The 26,395-nt window shown below is 42.2% G+C and overlaps 1 protein-coding gene and 1 long non-coding RNA gene across 3 annotated transcripts in view; one reads left to right on the forward strand and one right to left on the reverse strand.

The window, feature by feature from the left end:
• DOCK1 (dedicator of cytokinesis 1) overlaps positions 1 to 12,448 on the reverse strand; it is a 346,150-nt gene extending 333,702 nt beyond the window's left edge. For both annotated transcript variants that reach the window (XM_053388897.1, XM_053388899.1), the window contains exon 1: positions 12,350 to 12,448. In XM_053388897.1, the coding sequence (XP_053244872.1) occupies positions 12,350 to 12,395 (46 nt within the window). In that variant the 5' untranslated portion in view covers positions 12,396 to 12,448. The remainder of the gene's footprint in view (positions 1 to 12,349) is intronic.
• A 225-nt stretch (positions 12,449 to 12,673) lies between these two features.
• LOC128414122 (uncharacterized) lies at positions 12,674 to 19,083 on the forward strand. Its single transcript, XR_008330588.1, has 2 exons — positions 12,674 to 12,765; positions 18,531 to 19,083. It is a non-coding gene; the product is annotated as an uncharacterized LOC128414122 (long non-coding RNA).
• The last annotated feature ends 7,312 nt before the right edge of the window (positions 19,084 to 26,395 follow it).

Raw genomic sequence — 26,395 nt, forward strand, 5'->3', positions numbered from 1 at the left:
TTCAAAATGTATCACTGTGTTACAACAGGAATTTCCCACTTTCATCACTAAGAGAATACAGAATACAACTCATGAATCAGCCAATCCTCTTCATTTAAAATGTTGTTTTCATTTTTTATGAAGCCAGGCTGCCAGGTACATTTTAATTTTATCTTGCAGGCTAAGCAAGGAAGGTTGGGCATTTGATCATTCAAGACAGACCAATGTTTTGTAATTTGGAAGTAGAAGAACTGGAATGGCCTCAAGGGGTCCAAATCAAGGCCATAATTGTAAGGGGGAGGGGATACAGAAATCAGCCTACTGCAAAAATACACAAGGAATCCAAATCACAGTGCACCAGAAGCAGAAATCAGAGTTTGCTACGTATATATCATGAAAGAACCCAAGAATTCCCAACAACTCATTAGCTGAGCCAAATATTCGAGGAAACCACCAAAAGAGAAGTGCCAAAACACACGATAAATAGATGAAAACAACACTTAGACATTAGTCACGATACAAAATGACACTAGAAATTAAGTAGATTAGGGTACCTTTAGCCAGCTATAAGATGAGGCGCCCAGCACAGAGGCTGTCCTGTACCTACTCAGAAGTAAATTCCTCTCGCCTTCCCTTCAGCAGGATTCTTTTCTAATCCAGACCCAAAAACTAATGTTAAACTGCTATTTCAAATGCTGGGTAATCTTAACACACTGTTAACTTTGGTGCTCATATATTTAAAAGCAATTACCGTATTTTTTGCTCTATAAGACTCACTTTTTCCCTCCTAAAAAGTAAGGGGAAATATGTGTGCGTCTTATGGAGTGAATGCAGGCTGCGCAGATATTCCAGAAGCCAGAACAGCAAGAGGGACTGCTGCTTTCGCTGCGCAGCGATCCCTCTTGCTGTTCTGGCTTCTGAGATTCAGAATATTTTCTTTCTTGTTTTCCTCCTCAAAAACTAGGTGTGTCTTGTGGTCTGGTGCGTCTTATAGAGCGAAAAATACGGTAAATGACAAAGCACAGAACTGGGGGAGCAAGAGTGAATGTGCTCCCAGGGAAAATGTGGTGAAGAGGTGAGTTGCATTTGGTCCCATGGCAGGCTCCCAGTGTCACTGTCATTTGAAGCATGTGTGACCAGAAATAGCCCCGATTCTCTCAACCCAATAGTGGCACCCGATATATGGACTTTTCTCCCCGAAGGAGGATCAGATTATATCTGAATTTGATGCCACTATTTAATTAACTGGTTCCAAAAATGAAAATGTCTGTAATTCATATGCATCTTATTATATTTTTTATATATTTATTACGAACCACTTTAAGCTTCTCTTAGGAAGTGTGATATAAAAATGTAAAATAATTAAAATAATCGGAGCTGGCAACATAAACAAATCCCCAAACACTGCATGTGCAGCCTCTTTCTAAAATGGCAAACTGAGCATAAGTTATCTGGATGGATGTCCACTGCAAAGTATATTAGTATCATGTCCACTGAGCAAAAGATAATACTGTTTCTCTCTTGTCATATCCTTCCTTACTCCCTCTCCCAGCTCCATGACTCTTTCAATAGTCTCTATATCACAAATCAGCGGTGAGACCAGGACAACCGACACCCTGTGTTGTGGGTGGGTAGATTTGGTCAGCCACAACACCCGATTGGTAGGTCCCTCGAAGCTGGGTACAATCTGGCCAATGGGACACTGTCCAAATGGTTCAAGGGACCTATTTATGCCCAGGCACGTGTCCCAGAGCTTCCTCTTTTGGCGTGTGCATTCGGAACACCCGCCCACCTCTCCCTACTTTTAGGGCTTGTTGCGCTTGACCTTCCTATGCCGTCATGTGTCGTCTGTTGTTGGGACAGGGGCATGGCAGGAATTTTCCCCACTTGGCTGATTGGCTGTTGCCATTTGGGTTTCACCTGCCGCGTAGCAAATCGTCACAACTTGTAAGGTTGCGGATAGGCTCTGGTTCAGGTGATAGGTATGGGAGAACGCTCTCGCCATCCCTATGTGAAGGGTATTCCGTTAAAGGAATCCAGGGACTCGATGGTTTTGTCAACCCCTGTGAGGGAGTTGTGCCCGTGCCTGAGTCCAGGGGGACATTTGGGTGGCGGAGTTAGCCCGTTCCTGGCTTTCCACTTATCCAGGTGTTCACACTTGGCTGACCTATGCTGGTGCCCTGGGTCAGCGCTACCTGCAAGGCAGGGAGCTAGTCGAACCAGAGCCTATGCAACCAGTCACTTTCTGTAATCAATAAAGTTGTGGCCTAAATTCTGCCAAAAACCAAACAAAAAATTTGAGTCAAGTGTGAATTTATTTAGGGGGGAGGTTTCTGGGTCTGAACACGCAATACCTAAAATGATCTGTATGTAGCCTGTGCAGTTAGATAGAAGGGATATAGAGGGCCAAATTTTAACTACAGCACTACTCACCAAAGTAGTCAATTATTATACAAAGGGACTGTAAAACAAAGCAGTCATTAATCAGAGGTTAGCTGGCAAAGAATCCAATCCGTTAGCATTCTGTACTGAACTGTCAACTTTTAGAGATCTAAGATGGATTTAGTTCAATTTGTGTCTCCCAAATTCTTAAAGGCATTGAAATTCTGTTATTGTTGTTAATGTGTTTAGATACATCTATGTTTGGGGGGGTTGGCTTTTTAAACATGGGTGATTAAACTTGCAGCGCCCCCCCCCACACACACCTGAGCAAATACAGGATTTTCATCTGACAGTCTCAGTTCCACAGGGTAGAGACTTACCTTATTATCCATGCACATTGGTGGTGCTGTATAAATAGCAATAATCTACAGAAATCTTCCTATTACTTACTGCTACCCTAGCCATTAAGTGTATATCACCTGATACTTCTGTCAGCTTGTCTGCAAAGTCAGGAAGCCTTACCTGATAAATTCAGGTGACCATATACTGTGACTTAAAAGCAAACCATGCAGTGCCCCTGTAGCTCTGTACTATAAAATAACAGTTGTAACAATATGTTAAAGGTAAGTAAAAATGCATCAGTTTTAGACCCCTAAAAGCTGTAGCAGTTTGCAAGACTATACCCTGTTCACCGCTCCAGAGAAGCGGACACGGAGCAATGGATCCAAACTACAAGAAAGAAAATTCCACCTAAACATTAGGAAGAACTTCCTGACAGTAAGAGCTGTTCGACAGTGGAATTTGCTGCCAAGGAGTGTGGTGGAGTCTCCTTCTTTGGAGGTCTTTAAGCAGAGGCTTGACAACCATATGTCAGGAGTGCTCTGATGGTGTTTCCTGCTTGGCAGGGGGTTGGACTCGATGGCCCTTGTGGTCTCTTCCAACTCTATGATTCTATGATTCTAATACATCCTTATTTCAGACACTGAGATATATCTGTATCTCATGATGTTTAGCTCATAACATATCACAATGTTGAAAATCAGACGTTGCTCATATGGTCAGATGCCACATGACAAATATTCCATGTGGTTACATGAACTCTTAGTAAATTTACAAGTGGTGACTATGTATTCTACTATGCATTCATTTTCTGCCCTAGTGTTGGAGGGCAGTGCTTTCTAGCCACACAGCCTTGCCTTCCTTCAATTCACAATGGGGCAACCACTCTTTTTGACAAAACGGCACTTATGTAACACTACCTGCTTGCAAAATCCCTAGATCCTTCCAGCTGTCACTTAAAACAGCTTTCTTTTATAAATTTGACGGATGTTCAAAGACACAGTCTAAAATAAATATACCATATTTGTTTTTTAAAAATAAAACTGAAACTTTTATCTGTCCAAGGCCAGCCCAAATGCTGCTGATTTATCAGCAATCCCCAAGTGGGTTAGAGCCAACTCTAGAAAAGAAGTAGGCATATCATAAAATCCAAGTGTCACAGAGAACCGAACTCCCGTATTTTAAAGCAGAGGACTTCCTTCAATTTAATAGCCAGCTTGAAGAAGAAATAGGGTTGAAGCCAAGAATTAAAGGTGTTCTAGATGACTACCTGCCACAGTTGCTATATTTCTGTAGTACTCCCATACACAGCTAAGCGAAAATGTGTTTTGCAAGAAATCAAAACATGTCTCACAAAACAAGAGTATATGGATACAACTACAAGTCGTTTCACAGGCCTTAATAAGGATATAACCAAACATGTGTGTTTCTTATATACTCTACTGATGACATTCATCCTGTTAAGAAACAATGCATTTCCACCCCCTATCACTACCATTTCTGGCCCATCTTTATTCCTGCATGAAGTACTTCAGGATATGAAGCTGAGTCACCCTCACAACTGCATTCTGTGATAATATTTATAAACATCATTACAATGCCTTTTGTTCCAAGGCGGTAATTTCCCTCAGTATATGCAATGGATATTCTGGATGGTTTTATAAATCGCACGCCACAAGATTAGTTTAGCAGAGGGGAAACAGCTTTTCAGGGACATTTATACCCCACTACAGTATCACACTGACAGCACAACCTTTCAGTACAGATACAGGGAATAAGTTATTGAGATGTATATCACAACCAGTAAGTCTCTGGAACATGAGAGATTAGGGAAGCCAGTCACGCACAGGAGTGTATAGCTCAAAAGGAAAGACTATTCTTTGCTGCACTCCCAAGACTGCAGTGGAAATTACAAAACCAATGAATAAATTCAAAGAGTTCTGCAGTTCTGCCACAAACTGATGTCCCTGCTTAAGGGTGGCATATGCATTAAGGAGAGGGAGGTTACAGATTGGTTTACTTTAAGTCGTGGCTTTCGACTGATTTAAAATAATCACAACCTGTTATGCTGGTGCAAAATCAAAACCAATAGTATTGTGCTGATGTGGCAAGATGATCCAGGTTATCCAGCCAGCATAGAAGCATTAATTTATTCTGCTACAGCAGCAACAAGTACCTCTGGCTGGTACATATGGCATAAAGGGTGTAATTATTTAACAACAGACTTTTTTCCCTTCAAAACATTAGCTGCATGAAGCACTGTTGTCATCACAGAAAGGGTGGCTGAATCCATGTCTGCAAACTAGTCCACCTAACTGTTCTCTGTGCGATTGGTGGACACGCACACATGATCACATGGTGTAATTTGGCAATGCAAGCAGTCCCCAAAAGAAACACAGCATGATTCACTCGCCAAGCAGAGGAATGTCATTGTGGTTGTGTCAGCATACTGCTGTTGCAACATGCCAAGTAACTGACCCCGTTTAAGGCAATTTGTTTGTTTCTTTATTAAAATCATATTCCACCCTTCATCCAAAGATCACATAGTATTCCAGAGGGTACCCAAGAGGTTTTGTATTATACCACATATACCATGGCAGTCATTTTGCAACCAGCATCCTTACAACTTTCTCAAAATTCCAGGTGTGCCCACTGGCCCTAAAACTTGATGACTCCTTACACTAAATTATTGAGAGATGATCAGTGAGGCAGAAAATAAAAGAAGTAGTTACTCTGTACAGTTCCTAGAACCAGATTTCAGAATGTGAATTGTAGGAAAATGATAGTGCCATTTAGCATCAAATTTAGTTTCTCTCTTAGCCACAATACAGTGGAACCTCGGGTTGCGAACGTGATCCATGTGGGAAGCACGTTCGTAACCCGCAGCGCCGCGTCTGTGCATGTGCGTGACGCGATTTGGCGCTTCTGCGCATGCACAAAGTGCGATTTAGTGTTTCTGTGCATGCACGAGCACCAAATCCCGGAAGTAACCCATTCCAGTACTTCCGGGTTTCGGAGCGTCCGTAAACTGAAATCGCGTAACCTGAAGTGTCTGTAACCCAAGGTACCACTTTACATCTTTTTTTCAACACTCACACCCTTGATATTCATTAGAGACATGCCATATTGTAGAGCACAATCATCATTCACAGCTATTCTGTTATATTATTCTATTATGCGTGCAACTTTTTTTGAGATCAGTGGACAACAAACAATTTTTTCATCATATTGCAAATTGAAGAACAAACACACTACAGCAGACTTAACAAGCTTTTCTTTTCTTTTTTTTAAAGCAAGGGAGCAGGCCATATTTAGCTGGTTTAAACATCAAATCATTCTTGTTTAACAAAGCTAAATTTCCCAACTCTCAAAAACAGGGGGTTGTACCCAATGCTGAGCCAGTGAGCACCCTGCTGGCACAACAGGTCTTTTGTTTCCTCTCTTTCTACTGTGCTCCCCCACCACCACCAAAAAAAGAAACCTGCTCTAGAAGAAACTCCCACCCCCCCAAAGCTGATTTTGAGGAGCCATGGGGGTCTGGAGGAGCAGAACAGAAGGAGCAATTTATTTTGCATGCACAGAAGTCCCCTTCACCAGTGGAGCTGCAGCATTGATACAACCCAAGTTTTTTGTCCTAAAATTTATATCCTATTCAGGGTAAGTGATGCCACTAAGATTCCAATATTACTTTATGTCTGACCTCTATGAGATTTACTTCAAAGAACTGTTTAGGGTAAAGACCGATGTGACATTTTCCAAGCGCTGGAAATTATTTGGATCCACGTTAACTACCCTGAAAAATACCTCAGAATGCACTGAAAAAGTGTTACATCTATTCCCGCCATATGCAAAATGTAACTTATGTCTTTGTCTTCATCTGATATTGCTCTTATCAATACATAACGATCAAGAAAAGATTATTCCTGTCCTGCTTCCTCTCAAATAAGTACAGTCATACCTCGGGATAAATACTCTTCAGGATAAGTATTTTCGGGTTGCGCTCCGCGGCGACCCGGAAGTAACGGAGCGCATTACTTCCGGGTTTCGCTGCTCGCGCATGCACAGACACTCAAAATGCTGTCACGCGCATGCGCAGAAGCAGCAAAACGCAACTCGCGCAGACGTGTCTTACCTTCTGTTCAGGATGCGAACGGGGCTCCGGAACGGATTCCGTTCGCATCCCGAGGTACCACTGTAACTGGTAATCACTATATATATATATATATATATATATATATATATATAACAAGCACCTTAAATTTTCCAGGCCCATATGCATATTGAAGCAAGCAGAGAACAAAGACAAGCACACCAAAAAGGACACATGCGTGTAGAACAACTGGATTACTAAAGCACGCCTAAAATGGCTACAAAGCTTGAAAGCAAGGAATGCCACATACTGCCAACAAACTAAATTGACAAGTTATGCCAGAATCACTTTTCACCCTGGAATAAATCATTTGCCCACCCCCTGCAATGCAGGAATATGCAGCCGCCCCATAAGGGGATCAAGCTTGCAACCTTGGCATTACCAGCACCATGCTCTAACCAACTGAGCTATCCTTCTGCCAATTCAAAAAATATAGGCCTTTCAACCACAGATACAACACTACAGCTACAGCCAAAGCCACTGCCCACGAAGAAATCAATCACATTTGTAACAGCGGCTTGCAATTTGAAACGCTAAGTTCAGCTGTGTGTGACTCTAGTTTTTCTGCTGCCATGACTTCCAGTTAAAGTTACTGATGGACCAATTCCAGAAATAACAGTTGACAATGGGACACAGCCATTACTGCATCAGCTTAGAACGGCATATGAACAAGTAACGGTTTGTTACACGTACGAGGGGGTCTCAGATGTTCCAGACAGGAAACAACACACCTATGTAACATTCTGAAAGCACAATGGCTACCATGGAACCAGCTGTTGTTGCAGCCCTAGGGTAGGAAGCAGAAGCAGTACTTATGCCACTCAAGTGACAGATGAATGCACTTGCGTAAGCTTCATACATATAATAATATGACACCTATCAAGGACCAAAACAAGATGCACTTGCCCACTTACTGGTATATTGTGAATAGCCACTTGCAGCTATTCACTACAAGCCATCTGTTGAATATGCTCATCAGCTATAATTGGGGTCTCAAACACTCACTGCCTGTAAAGGCAAATATATGTTGATGTATTTATTCCAATGCATCTACTGTTAAATATGTTTGAATAAATGCATCAACATATATTTGCCTTTACCGACTTAGCCCTTAGCTGTTTGCAGTACAGGTAGTACACCTATGTGCAGTTTCAACAGAGAACTATAGAAAAAGCAAGGTGGTTGTCACTTTCAAGGAATGAGCTCACTGAACACCAAAACCAAGAGTCATGACTGCTGTTTTGCTGAGAACCACAATGTTCTCTTCTCTAATGCACTCAGTACTGTATTGCATTTCCAAGAATGTTGGGCACTTTCAGATAATTTAGTCTGCAGTCTACATTTTCAAGCCGTATTTTTATCACAGCATTCAAAGTTTTGGGTGCTCAGCCAGCAGCCCATACACAAATCCAGCATGGCAGAAGGTGGGGAGCAGGGAGGGGGACCTTTCTGTGCACCAGCTCCCAAGCCAACACAGCAAAGAGGCCCAGATCAGACATACTGCAGATCCCCACTAGAGGAGGCTGGCAGAGGTGGTCAAGTACAGGGTACTTTAACAACTCCATTCCAGGCAACCCCACCACCATGCTGGAGGAATCATGATTTTTTTTGCCATCTGTCCACAATTGCTGATGAACAATCCAGACTGCAATTCAGACACCCCTAAAGTTAGACTTTATTATTTCAATTCTTTAGAGCAGCCCTTTATAGTTCAACTAATCGCTCTGGAGCCCAGCAAGACTATTTATTTATTCAGGCAATACGTATCATAAACTCCCTCTTCTACTCTCAGAAATTCTTTCGATGAACTGATCCACTTTGGACATTTGATTCTTATCTGAAAATTTCTTCTTGTTATTCCAAAAAATGTATATTCTAAACCACCTCCATACATCCCATTGGAAAGCATGCCTTCAGAAAGCACAGCAAAGCAATAGTGCAAGGTAGCCTTAAAGAAAGGATAAGCAATTTTTTGCACAGTCCTGCACATATTTGCTCTAGGAGGAGAGTTGTAAAGGTTGGTGGGGCAATCTTGTCCCTTCAGTTTTCATATTTCAGTATGAACTGCACCAAACAAATTGTATTTGCAATGCACAAGTAGAAGCCAAGATGAATTTCTAGAAAACATCGCTACAGAATGCAAGACATCAAATCATCTGTTCCCCCATATTCTATTCAAAGTGTAACAGGAAAGCACACAGCTTCTCTTGTGGAGCAGTTAAAACAGAAAACAGGCAGTGCCATCAAATTACTGAGTATGTGCATAAGGAATATCATTCATATCAACCATTTATTAATCTGCTGAAGTGGGTTATTGCTTACAAGAGTGCAAAAGACTGGTCTGTCTATAAATTACAGTTATAACTAACCCAAATACTTATTTTTAAAATGGCTATGTGAAAAGTTAATGAACAAGGCATTTTTTTCATATGGTAAAATGCGTGAACGCTTCCCCATATGGTAAATATTTTTTTCACTATATAAATGATACTGAAGGAACAAAGCCATTTTTCAGGATTTTGTCATTCACATCAGACCATTCATTAATAGCTTACCAGCCATACCAACAAAGGAAATACTCTTTCAAGCGTTGTTAAGTGGCTATACAAGAGTGCAGAAAGTAACCTTATTTGGACCACTTAATCAGAAAAAATATCTATATGCCTAATAAGATAAAAAAAAACTTTTAAAAACTAAACTATAAAATACAGTATAAATAACTAAATTATATATAAGTAGGCTTGCTGAAAAAAGTTTTGAGAATTTATGTAACAAAATAAAGCGGGGGTCAAGACATACCTTACTATATCTTAAATTCTCCCTAACACATGTTTAAATAGTACCATAGAAATTGTACCATAAAAGCAATCACAGGCTATAGCCCTTAGAAAGGACCACATCCAGATTAGCTAAATCCCATTATGCACAGGACTTGAAGATACCTGTAATTAGAGCCTATCAAGTCAAGACCCTACAATTAGGATCTACAATAGATCAAGATGATAATATATAGGCTATGGAAGACCTGCCAGGTCAAAGGAGGCAAATCTAAAACCAGAAACAGGAGCAGAACGTTTTCCAATAGCATCAATTACAGAGCTATCCATAGCACAGCAGGGTATCTAATCTCCTTGTACAAAATTGCATCCCAAATAGCAATATATCACTCTTCACACAACTCCTTTATTGCATTACTTATTGAAATTTGTATTTCCAACCAGGGGACTGAACAAAAAAAAGATACAAGGATACTCATGTGCTTGTGCATAAACAAAAATACTCTGTTCACAAGCCAGCAATAGGGGCCTTTAAATATTACCCTAAGTACACAGCAGAACCTATGCACCTGGGATCTTTTCAAATGGCTCACCTGCATGCGTGAGGCCAAATGCAAGAAACTGACAGACCCTCTTCCTGGCAGATGATTCTTCTACAATCAGGAACCATTGCAAATAGCCCCCTAATTGCACGGGAGCCACTCACAGAAAGACAGCAGGCACACAGGGAATTTCTACGCAAGTTATTTCATTAGCTGACCTCACAGAGATGTATTTTTAATGAAAGGAGATTTAAACCTTGGTCAACTCCAGGTGTACTTAACATCCACAATACACTGAGTATCATCTTCAACACATTAATTCTTAGCATTTTGAGTGTTCCAGCACTTCTTGTGCATTATCTGTCATGTAACCCTCCAACAAGCCTGTAAGGGAGAAAAGGAACGCTACAAACCTGATGTACCGTCTCCCATGTTTGTTTTTTTAAAAAGCAACCCAAATACCACTTTTTGAGAGTGTGATCAGGACAGAAGGGAGTGCTTAACCTTTTTGTTTCCTGACATGCATCCACTCAAAATCCTCCCTTACTAGGTCTGCAACAGTATAATAAAATTCATTGTTTTCGCTTTTCAAAATCCCCCACTGCCACTTTTCCACTAACAGGAGAAAATATACAGGGTCCATAATCGTTTTCCGTCCAGAGAAAAAAGCAACATGGGGGGGTTAAGTAATTTCTCCTCTCCTGACCGGCAATTTGAGTGCAAAAGCAGCAATCTGAGCATCAAGATTTAATCATGGTTTGCCTAAAGTAACTAGTGGATTAGCCAGTAGAATTTTGGCTAAGGTTCAGTTTTGAACTGAGGGCTTTTTAGTGCACACTCACAGCCATTACCCTCCAGCTACTCACACGTATGAACATCACAAGGACCCTTGCCAGGGTAAAGTAAGTTTGTTTGTTGGTGGGGTGAAATGGATTTAGGGTAGAGAAAGAAGAGGCAATGCTCCCTCACAAAAAATGTTTGTATGAAAGTGGTGTGCTCTCACACAGGAGAATGCCTCATCTGAGATAGCACAAACTGTGTCACATGTATGTATAATTTAAAAACAAATAATGCTTTTTGTCACTCACAACTATTCTTTTAATCAAATGCAAATATAATGCAGATTTAATTGATAGAATCAACAGAGATTTCATTACTCCATATTGACAGACTTAATACTAATCGATACATCCACTGCCAGACTATACAGGATGAAATGCTGCCTACATGTCCAACAAGGAGGGGGTTTTTTTGGGGGGGTGTCAGTCGATTCAGCTGGGTTACCTAGGAACAGCAAACAAGGATTCCCCTAGGTTTAGCGCAGTGCACAAGAGTCGGCTGGGAGAGCCAGGGCTAAAACAAGCCAACTGGGCATCAAGTTCCCATTCTCTCTTCTTAAAGACGAACAAAGAATCTTGCAAGTTAGTGGGACAGGAAGCTTCGGAGAATGGGATGCACAGACCTCGACCCGCTTCATCGGAAAGAAAAGAGAGGCAAACTTAAAACTAGGGAAAGGGCACAGAGACGCCTCTGGATCAAGATCCCCGCACAAAATAAAGACCGTGGCTTTACAGAGAACCAGGCTCAGGAGGTGGAGTAAAGCAGAAAGGGGCGGAATTGCCTACAACGGGACCGAGGGATCCCAATAGTTTTGCCCGGAGATGAGCTCTCCAGAAAGGGCGGGTGCGAGGGAGAGAGGGAGGGAGGGAGTCCCCGGGAGGCAGCCAAGGGGCAGGAAAACACAAGCCGCTCCTTCAACAGGAAACGCGCCTTGCAATGTGGATGAGAGAGAGAGAGAGGCGACCGCCCGTGCGCACCCCACCCTTCCCCGCGCGGGCCTTTCTTCCAAGGAATCGGCTCTCTCCCCTCCGACGTTGCTCACGGCAAGAATGCCAGACTCTGCGGGGCAGCCCACGGAGACAATGAACCCAAGGCGGGCGAGGGAAACCCGTGTGTGGCGGGGGGCACCCAGACAAGGAGGAGGACCACGACAGCTTTTGTACTGTTCTTTTATTTGTTGCCGCTCTTGAAGGCCAAGCGGAGCCTCAGCAGTTTCTCGCCAGCCGAACTACCAAACTTGGCCGGGAAGTTCGCAGCGCCCGGCAAGGATAAGCGCAACAAGCGGGAAGAGCCCAGGGGAAAAGCCCGAGGAGGAGGACGGAGAAAGAGAAAACGCTCACCCACGCCGTATTTCTCCTCCCGCTTGGTGGGCACCCAGCGCGTCATGGCGCACGGGAGCCCGAGCCTGCCCGCCGTCGGGGGAAGCCGGCGCACGAAGGCAGGGATGCGCCCAGCGGCGAGTCTAGCGAGCCGCCATTTTCCAGCCTTGGCCGCGGCCGCAACGGGACAAGGAGGAGGAGGAGGAGGAAAAAGTTTGCAGGCGAGGGAGAAGTCATGTGGTACAGGCGGAGTCAGGGGGTTGGAGGCCCTCCCCGTCCCTGGCCGGTAGGAAACCCAGGCTTGGCTTCACTCGACTTCCTCCGGCGGCCGCCTCCGAAGCGAGCCCGCGCAAACGGCGCCCCGCGCCTAAGTTTAGCCCGAAGTCAGTCCCACTGAGCTCAGCAAAGGAACTTGACTCATATGCAAGCGGACGTGGGTGAGTTTACATAATTGGCAGTGGCGCCGCTTCCAGTAAAACTAAAAACAAAACCCGACCAATAAAGTATTTACTGTACAAGGGAGTTTATCTGGAAAGGCGGGATTTTCGACAGTTTTGCCGTTTTTCACTCCAGATCCGGGTAATGCTGTCCAAAACGTGCTCTGCCATCATTGGCTCAACGTAGAGCTTTGCTTCTGAGTGAAAGTGTTTTGACCCTAAGAGACTTGCAACTGCAGCTGTCAAGGTTCTAGCCCTTAGGGAGGAGAGACCATGAGCAGGCATATCTACAAGTTGCCTCCCGCCACCTCCTGTCAATGCACCCAGCTCCCCGACATTTACCGAGGGAAAAACTGATGAGCGGGCACTGTTGGGCACTGCTGCCCAATGGAACTCTTGAGTCACCGCATCCAATACTGGCTCCAGCTGGCCTCGCCCCTAGGCTGTGAGGAGAATGTGCACAGTTGACACTGCTTCCGAAAGCACCCAGTGTCTTCACGGGAAGTCAGGGCAGGAGCATGCACTGTTGGTCAGTACTGCCTGAAAGCAGGACCCACAGGAGACATCAGCACCCAACTCTTCCGTCCCACAACAAAGGCAAGGAAGTGGAAGGGGTTATATTGTGTGGCTAAAACTGTTCAGCCACACAGCTGCAAAACTATCATCGACCCTTCCTCCCAACTTCAGAGCTGGCCAGAGATCACACTGCAGCTGGTTAAGTTAACTGAATTTATGTATTGTTTCCAGCAACAAGTCCCAAAGCAACTTACAACAATAAATATACATAAGCATATTGAAAACAGTAAAATCATTTAGTCACTGGTGCTGCCCAAATGCTGCGGAAAACAACATCATTGCATGATGCTGAAACAATGACAAAGTTGTTGCCTGGTGGGCCACTATGGGGAGAGCATTCCATAAATGGAATGGGGGCTGTTACACACAAGGTCTTTTCTCTAGTCACCACCCTCCAGGCCTCACTTGGAGGTGGTACTATCTCAGGGTGTGTGGGCAGCTTCCTATGGGGTAGCTTTAGCTATAGGGGTCCTGGCTACATGACCCGGAAGCTGTACGCCGGCTCCCTCGGCCAATAAAGCGAGATGAGCGCCGCAACCCCAGAGTCGGTCACGACTGGACCTAATGGTCAGGGGTCCCTTTACCTTTACCTTTATCACGATATATATCTGCGGCAGCAGAGGGCCTTGCCATACCTCCCCACGGTAGCAGAAGGTGTGCCATGCTTCCTTACAGCAGCAGAGCTGTAGTTTGTTGGTTCTTAACCAGTCCATCCCTGAGGCCAGGCACCAATGCAGAATGATCTTGCCAAACTCTGAAGCTTCAGAATTGGAAATAAGTGATGCCAGTTGTCATGCTTGCCAAAGGTCAGCGGCAGCAGTATACCATGGCAGGTATATTTCTTCCTTTCCAACAGTTTCTGCTGCTGTCTTCCCAGTGTAGCTAGCTATATAGCAGTCTTCAACATTTTCTGACCCAGAACCCACATTAAACTGTACTCTGTAACATAGTAGAACTATACAGCAAATATGTGGAAGAAAGGTATACTCCTTCTTGCAAAAACTAAAGGAGGAAAGAAAATATCCTGAGGAACACATAACATTTTCTAGGAAATAAAGCTATTTTTATAGCACCTTTGGATACAAGTCCTTTCTTGTATTGGCACTGGTTTGTTGCAGTCCTAAGGCCTGGCAGATTATAAATGAGACTGGAGTTCCATTACTAGTGCAGAAGAAACAGAAGGGAAATATGGAGCCATTTGCCAAATGCCAATCTGACCTTTTCCTTAACTAAAACAAAGACTTGAAAAGTAAAACTGCAAGAATAAATTCTAGGGAGTGGGGTGGAGAGGCATAAGCACCTTGTTGTCAAAGGGCTTTCAAAGCAGAAGCTTGAGCCACGCTACAGTTTTTCAACCTGTCTATTTGTAGAGTTCACAGCTATATCGTATTATTTACAATACTGTAAATCATATTGAGACTACTTCGAGTAGCAGGCAGTATCAAGTCAGCTGAGCAGGGTGGAGTCACATTGCTTACCTGACTTCCCAGTACAGAGGTCACACTGCTGGTTAGGCGGTGGGGAAATTGGCATGGTGTACGTGCAGCAGTGGTAGCCCTGGATTGGCTCCACTACTGCCCCCTGACGCTCTCCCTTTCAGTTACTGGGAGCAACTTGTGTGTTGAGAAGCCATGTAAACAACGCTACTCTGCCCTCCTGATCACTACTAGTAACAGGAACCTGAAATACCCTGCAGATCCGAAGGAGAGCTCACACGAGTTCCGATACACAGGAATTCCAAAGAAAGGTGTCCAAACCGCCAGAGTGGTCAGATCTAGCAATTTATTAAAGAAAGGTACAAACCTACAGCAAAGGTCTAATGGCTCCCTTCTTGCCCCTGCTCACAGCCTATCGTGGGTCAGACACCACAACAAGGAACTGGCTTGTCCACACCTAAGTAAAGATACACACATTCTTTATAGGCCCAGGCAGACCACATCACATGGGAACACAGGTGGCTGGTATTAACCATTACCTCCCGCTCTAGCTATGCTTGGGACCTGTGGATACATCAAAGCATGTGAAACACATATGAGCTCAGTGCTACCTATTAGGCAGGGGTCATCTTGACCATCAATATGCTGCAAGCAGGGCTTCCAGAAGAGCTCACCATTTCGGGTCAACACAGCACCTAACAAGTTAAATATATGATAATGATGCTGAAGCTAGAATCTTTTAATTACATCTTGGTTTTCATATACATTTTGGGTTCAGTTTGACAATCAGTTATTAGATACAGGAAAACAGGCGTGATGGAGTCTGATAATGCAATTAACCCTAAATGCAGGCCTTACGTTATACTTTCTATACCTCTTATTTTTCCTTGGTGTCCTGATTCATGCCTGTATGACAATGGTATCCAGGTCTCTCCCAGTGCTTTATCGCATTATATTACGGTATATCTGCCAAAGAACAGACTAAGATTCCTACTCCTGTTAATAAACGAACCTTTGAATTCAAAGACCATTGTGATGTGCTGACTTGATCTACGCGTCGGCATTTTTGCCTTGGGGTTGGGAGATCAAAAGTCTTTTATCCTCAGTCTTCATGGCTCGTCATCTACTGTATTTAAGTGATTTCAGTCCTTAAAAGACAACTTGTAGATGAGAACAGAAACTTTGATCTAAAGTGTTCGTCTTTCATTTTCTCTAATTTTTGAAAACTCTTGAAAATGAAACAAGTGCTCAAATCACCAGTGTGAAAGGGAAAATTGAAAGCTTTTCTATTGTGACTTCTAGGAACCTGAAGTTAAGCAGAATTGGCATTTACCTAAGCAGTTAACTGGCAGCCACAGACTTTTTTCTTTATCTCAGAAGTTTCTCAAAGCAACCACCAACTTGTAGGACCATACTCATCTGTACTGTACTGCCCTTTGTACTTTCCAAGTGTCCTAACCTTAGGTGTCTCACTTCGCCTCTTTGAGGAAGAAGGCAGTGGACATGGAGAAAGAATCAAAGGGTAAGAGGGCCCAGAGCTGGTCACAGTGGTCCCTGCTAGACCAAAAGCTCCAGTACTGTACCGTAGGAGGACATGTGACCTACACCTTTCCATCCTGAAATGGCCCACCCACGATGGCTGTGTTTCCCCTTCTCTTGGAGGCAGTACAATTGCACTCTCTTCAGACTGCTGCTATATAGAGGCATACTCAGATGTTCTGATTATAGGCTCAGAGGCATCTGGTTGGCCACTGGGAGAACAGGATACTGGAGTAGGTGGGCTTTCTTTGGTCTGGCCCAGCAGGGTCTTCTTATGAGGAAGTTCACTTACTGGCAGGTGTGGGTAGAGCTAACAATCTATACTCCCTTGCTTAGCTCTTTCTGCATCCCGAGCTTTATATCGAACTACGTGTCTAGAACACCCTGCTCGCTTTGTCTACTAGAGCTATCACCTGGAGCAGAATACACAAGTCGTCTTGCAGTGATGATAATACCCACTACTTAATAATAAGAATCCAGGAAGGTAAGGAGAAATAAACACAACAGACTTCAGAACTCTTAAGTCATATGAGGGCAATGGTTTCCACTAGCTTCTGACTAACTCTTCTCATATTGTTTTCACTTCTCACTTTCCTGGATTCTTATTATCACTCCTTAGATATCATTTGTTCTTCACTCCTCATGACTTCTGAGTTCTGCTGCTTTCATAGTGCAGCATCAGTGACAAGCAGGCCAAACACCCAACTTCTGCCATTCATCTTGCATACCCCAAAAAACAATTTCATGCCTTTCACTCAAGAAAGAGGCATAAAGGCAATTGTGGGGGCTTTTCCTGTATTCAGTGTTTGTTCTGGCTTTGTGGATAACATTATTCTGTCCACATTTTTTTAACTACCGATACCAATCCTGACTCTAAATACACTATTTCATTATGTCCTCTGTCATCAGTAACAACTGAATCAAATAAACTCTTACAAAACTCACATTGATGTGTATCAAAACCTGTGATCAGAAAATTGCTAGTATTGTGGCAAAGTTCCATTTCCCCCTTTTCCCCCATTGTCATCGCCTTTATTTTTCTAAATAAATCAAAGTCACATGAGAATGCAAACACACTTGTTTCTGTGGCTCAGTGGTCTTAGGTATTCTCATGACACCAATCAGCCTGAGGAAATCTGAAATATACTGTTTAGATAACTAGGATAGGGCTGCCATATGTCTGGATTTCCCCGGACATTACCAGAATTTCAAAGGCGAAATTGACATCTGGAATTTCTGAAAGGCAGCACTTTGTCCTGGATCTTAGAGAAGTCAACCAAAAAAAATCACGGTTTCAGAATCACGTCAGCAACTTTGGGGTTTGTCTAAAAAAATCTCAAAAACTTTTGGGTTTTCCTAAAAAAATATGGCAACCTTAAACTAGGAACTCTGAAAAATGAGACTGGAGCTAAGTGGTGAACAGTGTGCCCCGGAATTAGCACAGAATTTAAATTATGATAGCAAATATTATATTCTGGGTCCACAAATTTTCACGCAGCACTTTCTACCATCCATGGGAACTGAATAAAAGAGCATCTGTAAGGGAGGGGGACTTTGCAGTTTGACATTACTTTGAAACTGAAAGAATAAAAGCTTCCTTAGACTCCAGCAGTCAAGAAAGATTAGGTAACCTTGGGAAACCAATAATATATATTTTTTCCCCTTCAGACTGTGAAATATATTAGTAGATTTTACACAGTGCATTTCTACAAGTAATGTCATTTGCATTATTCTGTTCCACTGCTGGGTAACAACTAGAACAAGATTAAAATAATTTATTCTAATCATACAAACTTCAAAAAAGAACTGAAAAGCAGGCCTGTCTATAGTATCTGCATATTGTATCTCTGCCTCATTTGTTTGGAATTACAAGCCATTTATTAATGTGCTACATGAAATTAAGGGTCATCTCTCTAGAGCTACATAACATCATTTTAAATATTAAATTAAATCCACCCCCACTACTTGCCACCATCAGTATTTGAAATGCCTGGTCATGCAATTGGAAATATATTTGGAATGGGGTGAACTGAAACAGAGCTGTCAATCTGAGTTGAAAAATCTTTGTAATAAACGCAGGAGAGATGTCATATGAATGTTGGGAAATAATCAAGTTATTTTGTTGTAATAAGCAGAACTATACAAAATACACACTTTTAACTGTCTGATCCAACTCTCCTGTGCCTAATAATTTGCTTTTCCAATTATTTTCAGCTTGGCTTTGATACATGGAGAGATGAAGTGCGCTGTAAAACCATAAATTACGTTCTGCTGGAGAACATATGAAGAGCCCTACTGGATCAGATCAAAGACCATCCTGTTCTCACTATGGCCAACTAGTTGCCTTTGGGAAGCCTGGAAGCAAGAACATGAGCACAACAGCACATTCTCCACTTCTGTTTTTCAACAAATGGTATTCAGAGGCATGCTGGAAGGAGTTCATAGCTCTCGCGGCTAGTAGCCTTTGACAGCCTTATCCTCAATGATGTGTCCAATCCCTTTTTAAAGCCGTCTAAGTTTGTAGCCATCACTACACCTTGTGTAAGTGAATACTGTAGTTTAATTATGTACTGAGTGAAGCAATACCTCCTTCTGAATCTTCCCACCTTTGGTTTCATGGCTGACCCCTGGTTCTGGAATTATGAGAGAGCAAGAAAAGCTTCTCACTCTCCACTTTCTCTGTGCCAGGCATAATCTAATACACCTTTTGTCACGTATACAATCTTACATGTAATCCTTCCTTAAATAAAACATTTTTTAAAATTTCCATCTCATCCAGCATACATTCTACCAATCCCACTTCACTTGGTAAGGTCAAGACTCTGGACTGGGTGCTATGAAGCTAGGGTCTTTGTGCAGTTCTTAATCTCTTTCACTGCAAACCTAATTATAATTACCTGGAAATTGTCTTAAATTAATGGGACCGACTTCTGAATGTATGGAAAAGAAACTCATAAACAGACCTGGTGATCATAGTGTGAGAGTCTTTAATGCAGAATGTGTGGAACAAGGTGATGTTATCAAGAATTAAGTATCGCTCCACTTTTCTGTTTACATATAAATAGGCTCTAGGATTTAAAAAATGAATCTGTTCATTGAATTAAAAGAGAGTGAGTTAAGGCACATACAAATTCACTCATGCACCCAAAAGCATGGAAATTATAAGTCAATGTCATATATATATATAATTGTTTTTCATAAAACATGAAAACAGACTGACAGAAGGGAACATGTTCAAAATGTAATGTCCCTCTCAAAGGTCATTATTCATTACAACCCAGATAATGACAAACTAGAGCAGTGCAGGCACAAGATGAAAATATAAATTATGTCTCTGAACCATAGTTTGCACTTTACATTCCTGAAGCACTATACCAATATTAACTATTATCTTCAAAGAACCCTTGAGAGATAATAGTACATGTATCTGTGTTTGTGGCTGAAATGCAACACAGTGAAAACCAACTATTCCAGAAATGGAAGGAGCCTACATACTGAAGGACCCCTTGCTAGTCTTTGTTCAGAGTAGTTAACAAGTCCTTACAAACCACCCTTTTGAAAAATGTAGGAAGATTCTGTACCTGTTCGTGCTTATTAACTCTAGGAATGTGGATCCTATATTCAAAGCATACTCACAATCCGACAATGGGGCAAGTCCTACCATTTTAGGCATGGAAGTGAATATATAGGATAACATAGTATATTATAGTATATAATAACATTGCATATAATAGTATATGATAACATAGTATATAATATAAATAAATATAGCACACACATGTTTTAATGCTTGGATCACAGTAGTTTTTATGTTTGAACATCCTTTTATGCAACTAGTGAGATTGTAATCCATGCCACACATTATCACAATGCTGCCACAATTTCCTCTCAAGATACTGTACCTTTCAGCGTTTTTGTTTGTTTGTTTTGTTTTTGGTATATTTTGTATTTCATTAAGGTAGGCTGGGTGATTCAAATCTAAGACCAGAGGATAGTTATTGACTGCCATCAGGAGGAAGAGCTTCTGACACAACTCTTAGGCACTGAGATTTGGTCCTGATGTTGTGGAAGCAGAAGAAGATTAAGGCAAGGGGTAGCCAACATCTGTACAGTGGTACTTTGGGTTAAGTACTTAATTCATTCCGGAGGTCCATTCTTAACCTGAAACTGTTCTTAACCTGAAGCACCACTTTAGCTAATGGGGCCTCCTGTTGCTACCGTGCCGCCAGAGAATGATTTCCGTTCTCATCCTGAAGCAAGTTCTTAACCCGAGATACTATTTCTGGGTTAGCGGAGTCTGTAACCTGAAGCGTATGTAACCTGAAGCGTATGTAACCCGAGGTACCACTGTATTCTCAAAATATACTTTGTTCTCCTATAAATTGTCTAGGGTCCAGTAGTGTGATTTTCTATTCAACTTGATATCTTTATTGCTGATCAAACTCTACAATAAAGGTAGAGTAGGTTAGCGGTAAGAATATAGTAGTTATAGAACATGTTTGCTCATGCATGGACAGGTTGTAACAAAACGAGAAAGGCGAAACAGCTGAATGAGTACTGTCTCTTCATCGGTAAATAAATTTAGGCAAGGACAATACTTAAATAGCATGGTCATGTAGCAGCACAGATCCTAACATTCCACCATGCAGATGGTGTGATCCAAGCCACATGAGATCCCAGTTAGGAGACTTTTTACATGGTGGAGAAGAGATGCTCACATCACTTCTTTGGCACAATATTTTTGAACGTGTGCACTAGGGCTTAGTTTCACTGCTATATCCATGATTTCACAGGCCACTTAGAGCCCTCAGTCTACCAATTGTTCATTTTTGCTGTACATTTCAACATGTGCAGCTTTTATCATATCAGCTTTTTACTTGGGACAGCTGATCAGATGCCATTTTAGAACTGTGATTTGCAACCAAGAGTGTCGACACAAATTCCCAAATGATACTTCAAACTGTGCACAGATCATAATTTGATTGGTGCCATATGGATACTAACACTTTTATGTGCTTTCTGAGAAGAAAATGGACCTATCAATCCCAGTCTACTTGGAAGAAACTAAGCTAAAGATGTTGTATTCAGGTGCTTTATTTTGTTTTGAAGTATTGTTTGGATAAGTTTCTATGAGAACGCAAGCATTTCCAACCTATGGGATTATGGTCAGGATTTACACAGACCTAAGACTTGTAGTGTTACATTTTATTGTGACCTAAATTGGTACACTGTTTACACATCTATAAAGACAGTCTGCAACCTTAAACATGCCAGGGAATAATCCTATTGAGCCTAGTAGGATTTACTTCTAAATAAACATGCACAGGACTGTGTTGGCTATCTTTTCCATAATTGCACCAGATTGGCAATGAGGCTTATCTGGCAGCCTCTCAGTGTGCACCATATGGCAGAAAGCCTTTTTGTTTAGGCAAACTTTTGCCTTATCAGGCAGATAATATTTTTGTCTGATGCCTCTGTTTCATGTGCTGCACCTGTTTTTGCTTCTTCTTCTTCTTCTTCTTCTTCTTCTTCTTCTTATTATTATTATATTGTATTTTGAAATATAATTTTTATTACTGTATTTAAAATTGGTTTTAGCTGTCCCATGTTTGCTGTTGTGCATAAGCAGTAGAAAGGTAGATAAAAATCCTTGTATAAAATAAATGAATAAAAGTAAATGCCAAAATCCCTAACCAGCACAATCCTTTGGCCACACATTCAATGTTTTCTGACTGTCCTCTGAACCTTCACTTTGTTCCAGAGGTCAGCTATCCTTGACATTATTATGTCCAACTTTATAAAAGCATTCATTTGAACTTATCATTCAAAATCCCATTAAGAAAAGATCCTTCTAAAAACTGTTCATGCGCCCATGTGTTTATATATATCAGTCTTCAGAGCAGACAAGCCAACACAAGGGCTGCCTTGTGAAATTGTAGTTTTGTCTTTAATAAGCCATTCACTGACAGGCAATTATTCACAAAGGTTGCTCAGTGCTAATTTTTTCTTCATGCTGTGCCTTCCTGTCCCTTGATTGTGGGAATGTGCTCCTGTGAATTATAATTATAAGCAAACATGATCTAGTATGTTTGAAATACTGTGCCAGAGCTCGTGCTCTTCCTCTATATTGATTCTGTTCATTATAAAGATAAAGGACTTCTGAAAGTAAAAGTTTGTCTCTGAAAGGAAATGTATTTGACATAAAGCTGCAGTTCTTGGTAAGACTTGCTGTATCGACTAAGGAATCACAATAGAGACCAGGTCTATTGAAGTCAATGAGATTCTCTTGCCAATAAGGTTTTTGCATCAGGCACTTTAGCATGGAAGATTTTACAGCAAGCACAAAAGTCAGTATAGGAATGGCATCAGCAAGACTAAGAAGACCATATGCTCCTCTAATGCCCTTTTCACGTGATCTGTGGCCATGTATAACAAACACAGAGAAGGGGAGCAAGAGCATTGAGTTAGACCCCATGCAGTCCTCATCTCTGTAAACACAGATATATACATTTTGTCGTACTGACACAAGGGTCTCACAATAACAGCATACGCTTTCTCTGCCAGTGCACAAACATTTAGAAGCGATCCTACACAACCCAGCCAATGTAACTAATAGTTAGGATCATCTACTTTCTGTCTCTTACTCATTGAACCTTGGATTGTCCCTTAAGCAAAATTCATTACAAAGCAACCCGAGTTCCTTTCTATGTGAGCCACAGTTCACCATGCCCGTCGGAATTAATTCTATGTTAAAATGTGGCTATCATTAAGGCAGTGGAGAAACACACACACACATATATATTGTGGCACATCAACCATTGACCAAGGCTGACAGCTTTAATTTAATTTGAATATTCTGGGTTCTTAGCTCTCCCTTTGGGCATAATTTTTAATATGAAGCCCATTTGGCCAAGGAACATTTCACATCATATGCCCAAGGTATTGCTCATGAAACCACTCGATTATAAAAGGTTGAGATATTCAAATAGGTTATTGTTTATAGTTGCGTTATGCATTTTTAATAGTAGCACTGCACATTTTTATTCGTTTTTAAACCAGGCTTGTTAAAGCATGCTGTAGTACTGAAGAATTTATGACATACGGGGTAGGAAAAAAATATTGTGGTTTTCTGAAAGAGGAATTTGTATTCACAAATTGCTGCTGTGTGCATGGGTTCCTGGTATGATTGATAGTGCCAATCATCTGTTTATATTGGAGAGGAAACAGGGAATGTGGTTCAGTCTTCTCTCCCAGCTCCCAAAACAGATGATCATTGTGATTTTTGATAATCTGCATGGGGCTGTATATTTGCAGCCCTGTGGAAGCAGGCACACTGCAGCCTAGTGCTATTCCTTTGTGCAAAAGGACTAGGGCCACAGAGTGCAACGAACTGCCACTGCTGCTGCCCTATCTTCTATACAGTACCTTCATAAAGTAAATTGCATGGCACACCTGCTGCACTTGTGGACTGACTCTGAATACAGGTAAGATGACACCTTCTATTGAAGCGCTGCCCACTGCTGAAAGTGCAAGCCCTCTGTTGCATTTCATAATATCCTTTTAGGGGGGAGACTACAATCTGAATTTTTTTTAGATTTATTTATTTTTTTAATGTAAACCCCCACAGATCAAAAACGCCTGCATAATTAAATTCCCTACAGTTCCACAAGGCTGCTTCAGAGCAAGTGACATCCAAGACTGCAGCCTGACTGGGATATTATCACACTTTGCTCAAGACATAAATTGAAAAGACACAGCTGCACTAGTTTTTTTTTAATCAAAGCTAGAGGTATGAAAGCAAGCAGGGATAGACCACAAGCTGGCTCTAAAGAGCCAGGCCAATCAGAATCAGCAATTTTATGTAACCATGTGAAAACTATTCGCCCCTTGAGTTGTCTGATCCCTGCTGGACTGGCAGCTGCAATGACCTTCTCTGGCTATCTGCATTCATGCAGCTCCAGTGCAGCGAGGAGCAAGTGAGCAGCTCCCTTTCCCAGCAAGTTGCCATAGTGCAGGAGTGTCCAAACGTTTTTCAAAGAGGGCCAGATTTGATGAAGTGAACACGCATGAGGGCCGACCAAAGTTGTTGACCTTTTTTATTTAGGATTTTACCCCTTTTTTTAGAACCACGGGAAGGAACTGCCTATGGGGGCTGGATTAAACTGACCAACAGGCCGGATTAATCCCCCCAAATGGACTTTGAACATGCCTGCCATAGTGGTACAAGGCATAAGATATCTACAAAAAGTCCTTGCTTTTGGACTCTTGGCATCTTGAAATGCAACAAATATATTGTCAATGTTCACTCTCACTTGGGTTTGTTGTGGTTTAATCTGTTGCGGTACCTAGCAATTCATGAAGGTGCAGTCATTGAAAATAAAAATCCTTTCCCCCTCCCTGTTGCTTTCTCTTTGTGTGTTGTGGTGGTTTTAGATTGTAAGCCTGTGGGTAGGGACTGTCTAGTACATTCAGCATCTGAGAGCCCTTTTGGCTGAAGAGTAGGGTGAAAATGCTATAAGCAAACATACAGACTGAATATGTGAAAATGACATATTACAATTTAATAGGTTAAAAAGTGACATACGAGTCCGATCTGATACGGATTATTTAATAAATATATCTAGTACTGAAGGCTGAAGCCTTATCCTTGCCAGGGAATCGTTTGCCTGCGTCCCCAGGGCCGAAGAGAGAGAGCAAAAAGCACCAGGAAAGATTCTTCTTTGGAGAAAAAAGTTTTATTGAAATCTGTGCACAGAGGTGGCCAGTGGGATCGTTCCCAAAAGACTGGCCCATAGATACAAATAAACAAGCATCTTTATACCTGAGAGTCTGCCCATCTCTTCCCACCTCTTCAAATTCTCCAATCAGCTAGCAAGGTTAAGCTTATTTCCTTATATGGCATATAGGTGTTTGGCTAGCTAAGCCCCCCCCCTCCTTCCCTTGTTCGTGTGTTCTTCTCTTGAGTTACTGCAACAGGAAGCGTGTGCAGGAAGCGGCCCCCTTGCCCTGTCTGACCACATACGGTAAATAGATGCGGTTTCTGCTTAGCTGGCAAGCACAGGAAATGGCCTTGCTGCTGTTTGCTAGCAACTGCAAAGCAAGATTTAAGAGAGGATTCACTGAATTTACTTCAGGAATTTACTTCAGGTACAAGGTGCAGGGATTACTGTTAGCAACCCTTCTTAGGCACAAAGTGCAACCCCTACACCTCTCCCTTCACTCCCTCCTCTTCTTATGAACAACCTAATACTTAGGTTCGTTCTGGTTGCTCGGGTTCATAGTATCCCTGGAGGAGAGCAATGAGGGTCATGACACGGGGCCCCATCCTGCGGGACATCATCTTCCCCATCATATTTTGCATACATTGCATCAAGCAGGGCATACAGAAGCAGAAAAGCAGTAAGATTATAACAGGTCCAGCAATTAAAACGATAACATGACGAAACCAACTGCTGTCAGGCAACCAGGAGTACAACCAACTCCACGGATCCCCAGCATCAGAGGGTTTCAAAGGTTTTCGAGCTATCATTTGTTCCATGTGGTCTATGGTTGCAGAAATGCTGACATTATTATCTGGAATAAACATGCAGCAATGAGAATGAATCAGAGCACAAACCCCACCCTTTGAGGCCAACACCACATCTTATGATAATCCTCTCCCCTTGATGTCTTCGCTTGTCGGCCATTGCATTTCCTTCTACTACTGATAATATGAGAGTGACTAAGAGGATCATCAAAGGGATGGAAGGACTAGGCCTTTGCCTTCCGCAGAGCCTGTGACGCTCATGCCAGCAAAAATACAGGAGCATCCAAATAAGCAGGGCAGTAGATATTATTCCTACCCACCAACCCCAATCTGTCCATGGCTCCTCCCACCACTCCATCTCTTAACCCTGTAAGGCCAACTGAAACTGTGCTTCTATAAACGCCTCACCCGTAGGGGTGGGTCGCCAAAGTATCTCCTCCTCCCCTATTACTTGAAGCAACTTTCCTGCTACCCAACCATCATGAACGCAAATTGCGTAACCCCACGGTCGCCTATAAGAATCGTAGATATAATGGCAACCACAAGAATAAAC

The sequence above is a fragment of the Podarcis raffonei genome, chromosome 5 (assembly GCF_027172205.1).
Source record: "Podarcis raffonei isolate rPodRaf1 chromosome 5, rPodRaf1.pri, whole genome shotgun sequence".
In the NCBI taxonomy this organism is placed as follows: domain Eukaryota; kingdom Metazoa; phylum Chordata; class Lepidosauria; order Squamata; family Lacertidae; genus Podarcis; species Podarcis raffonei.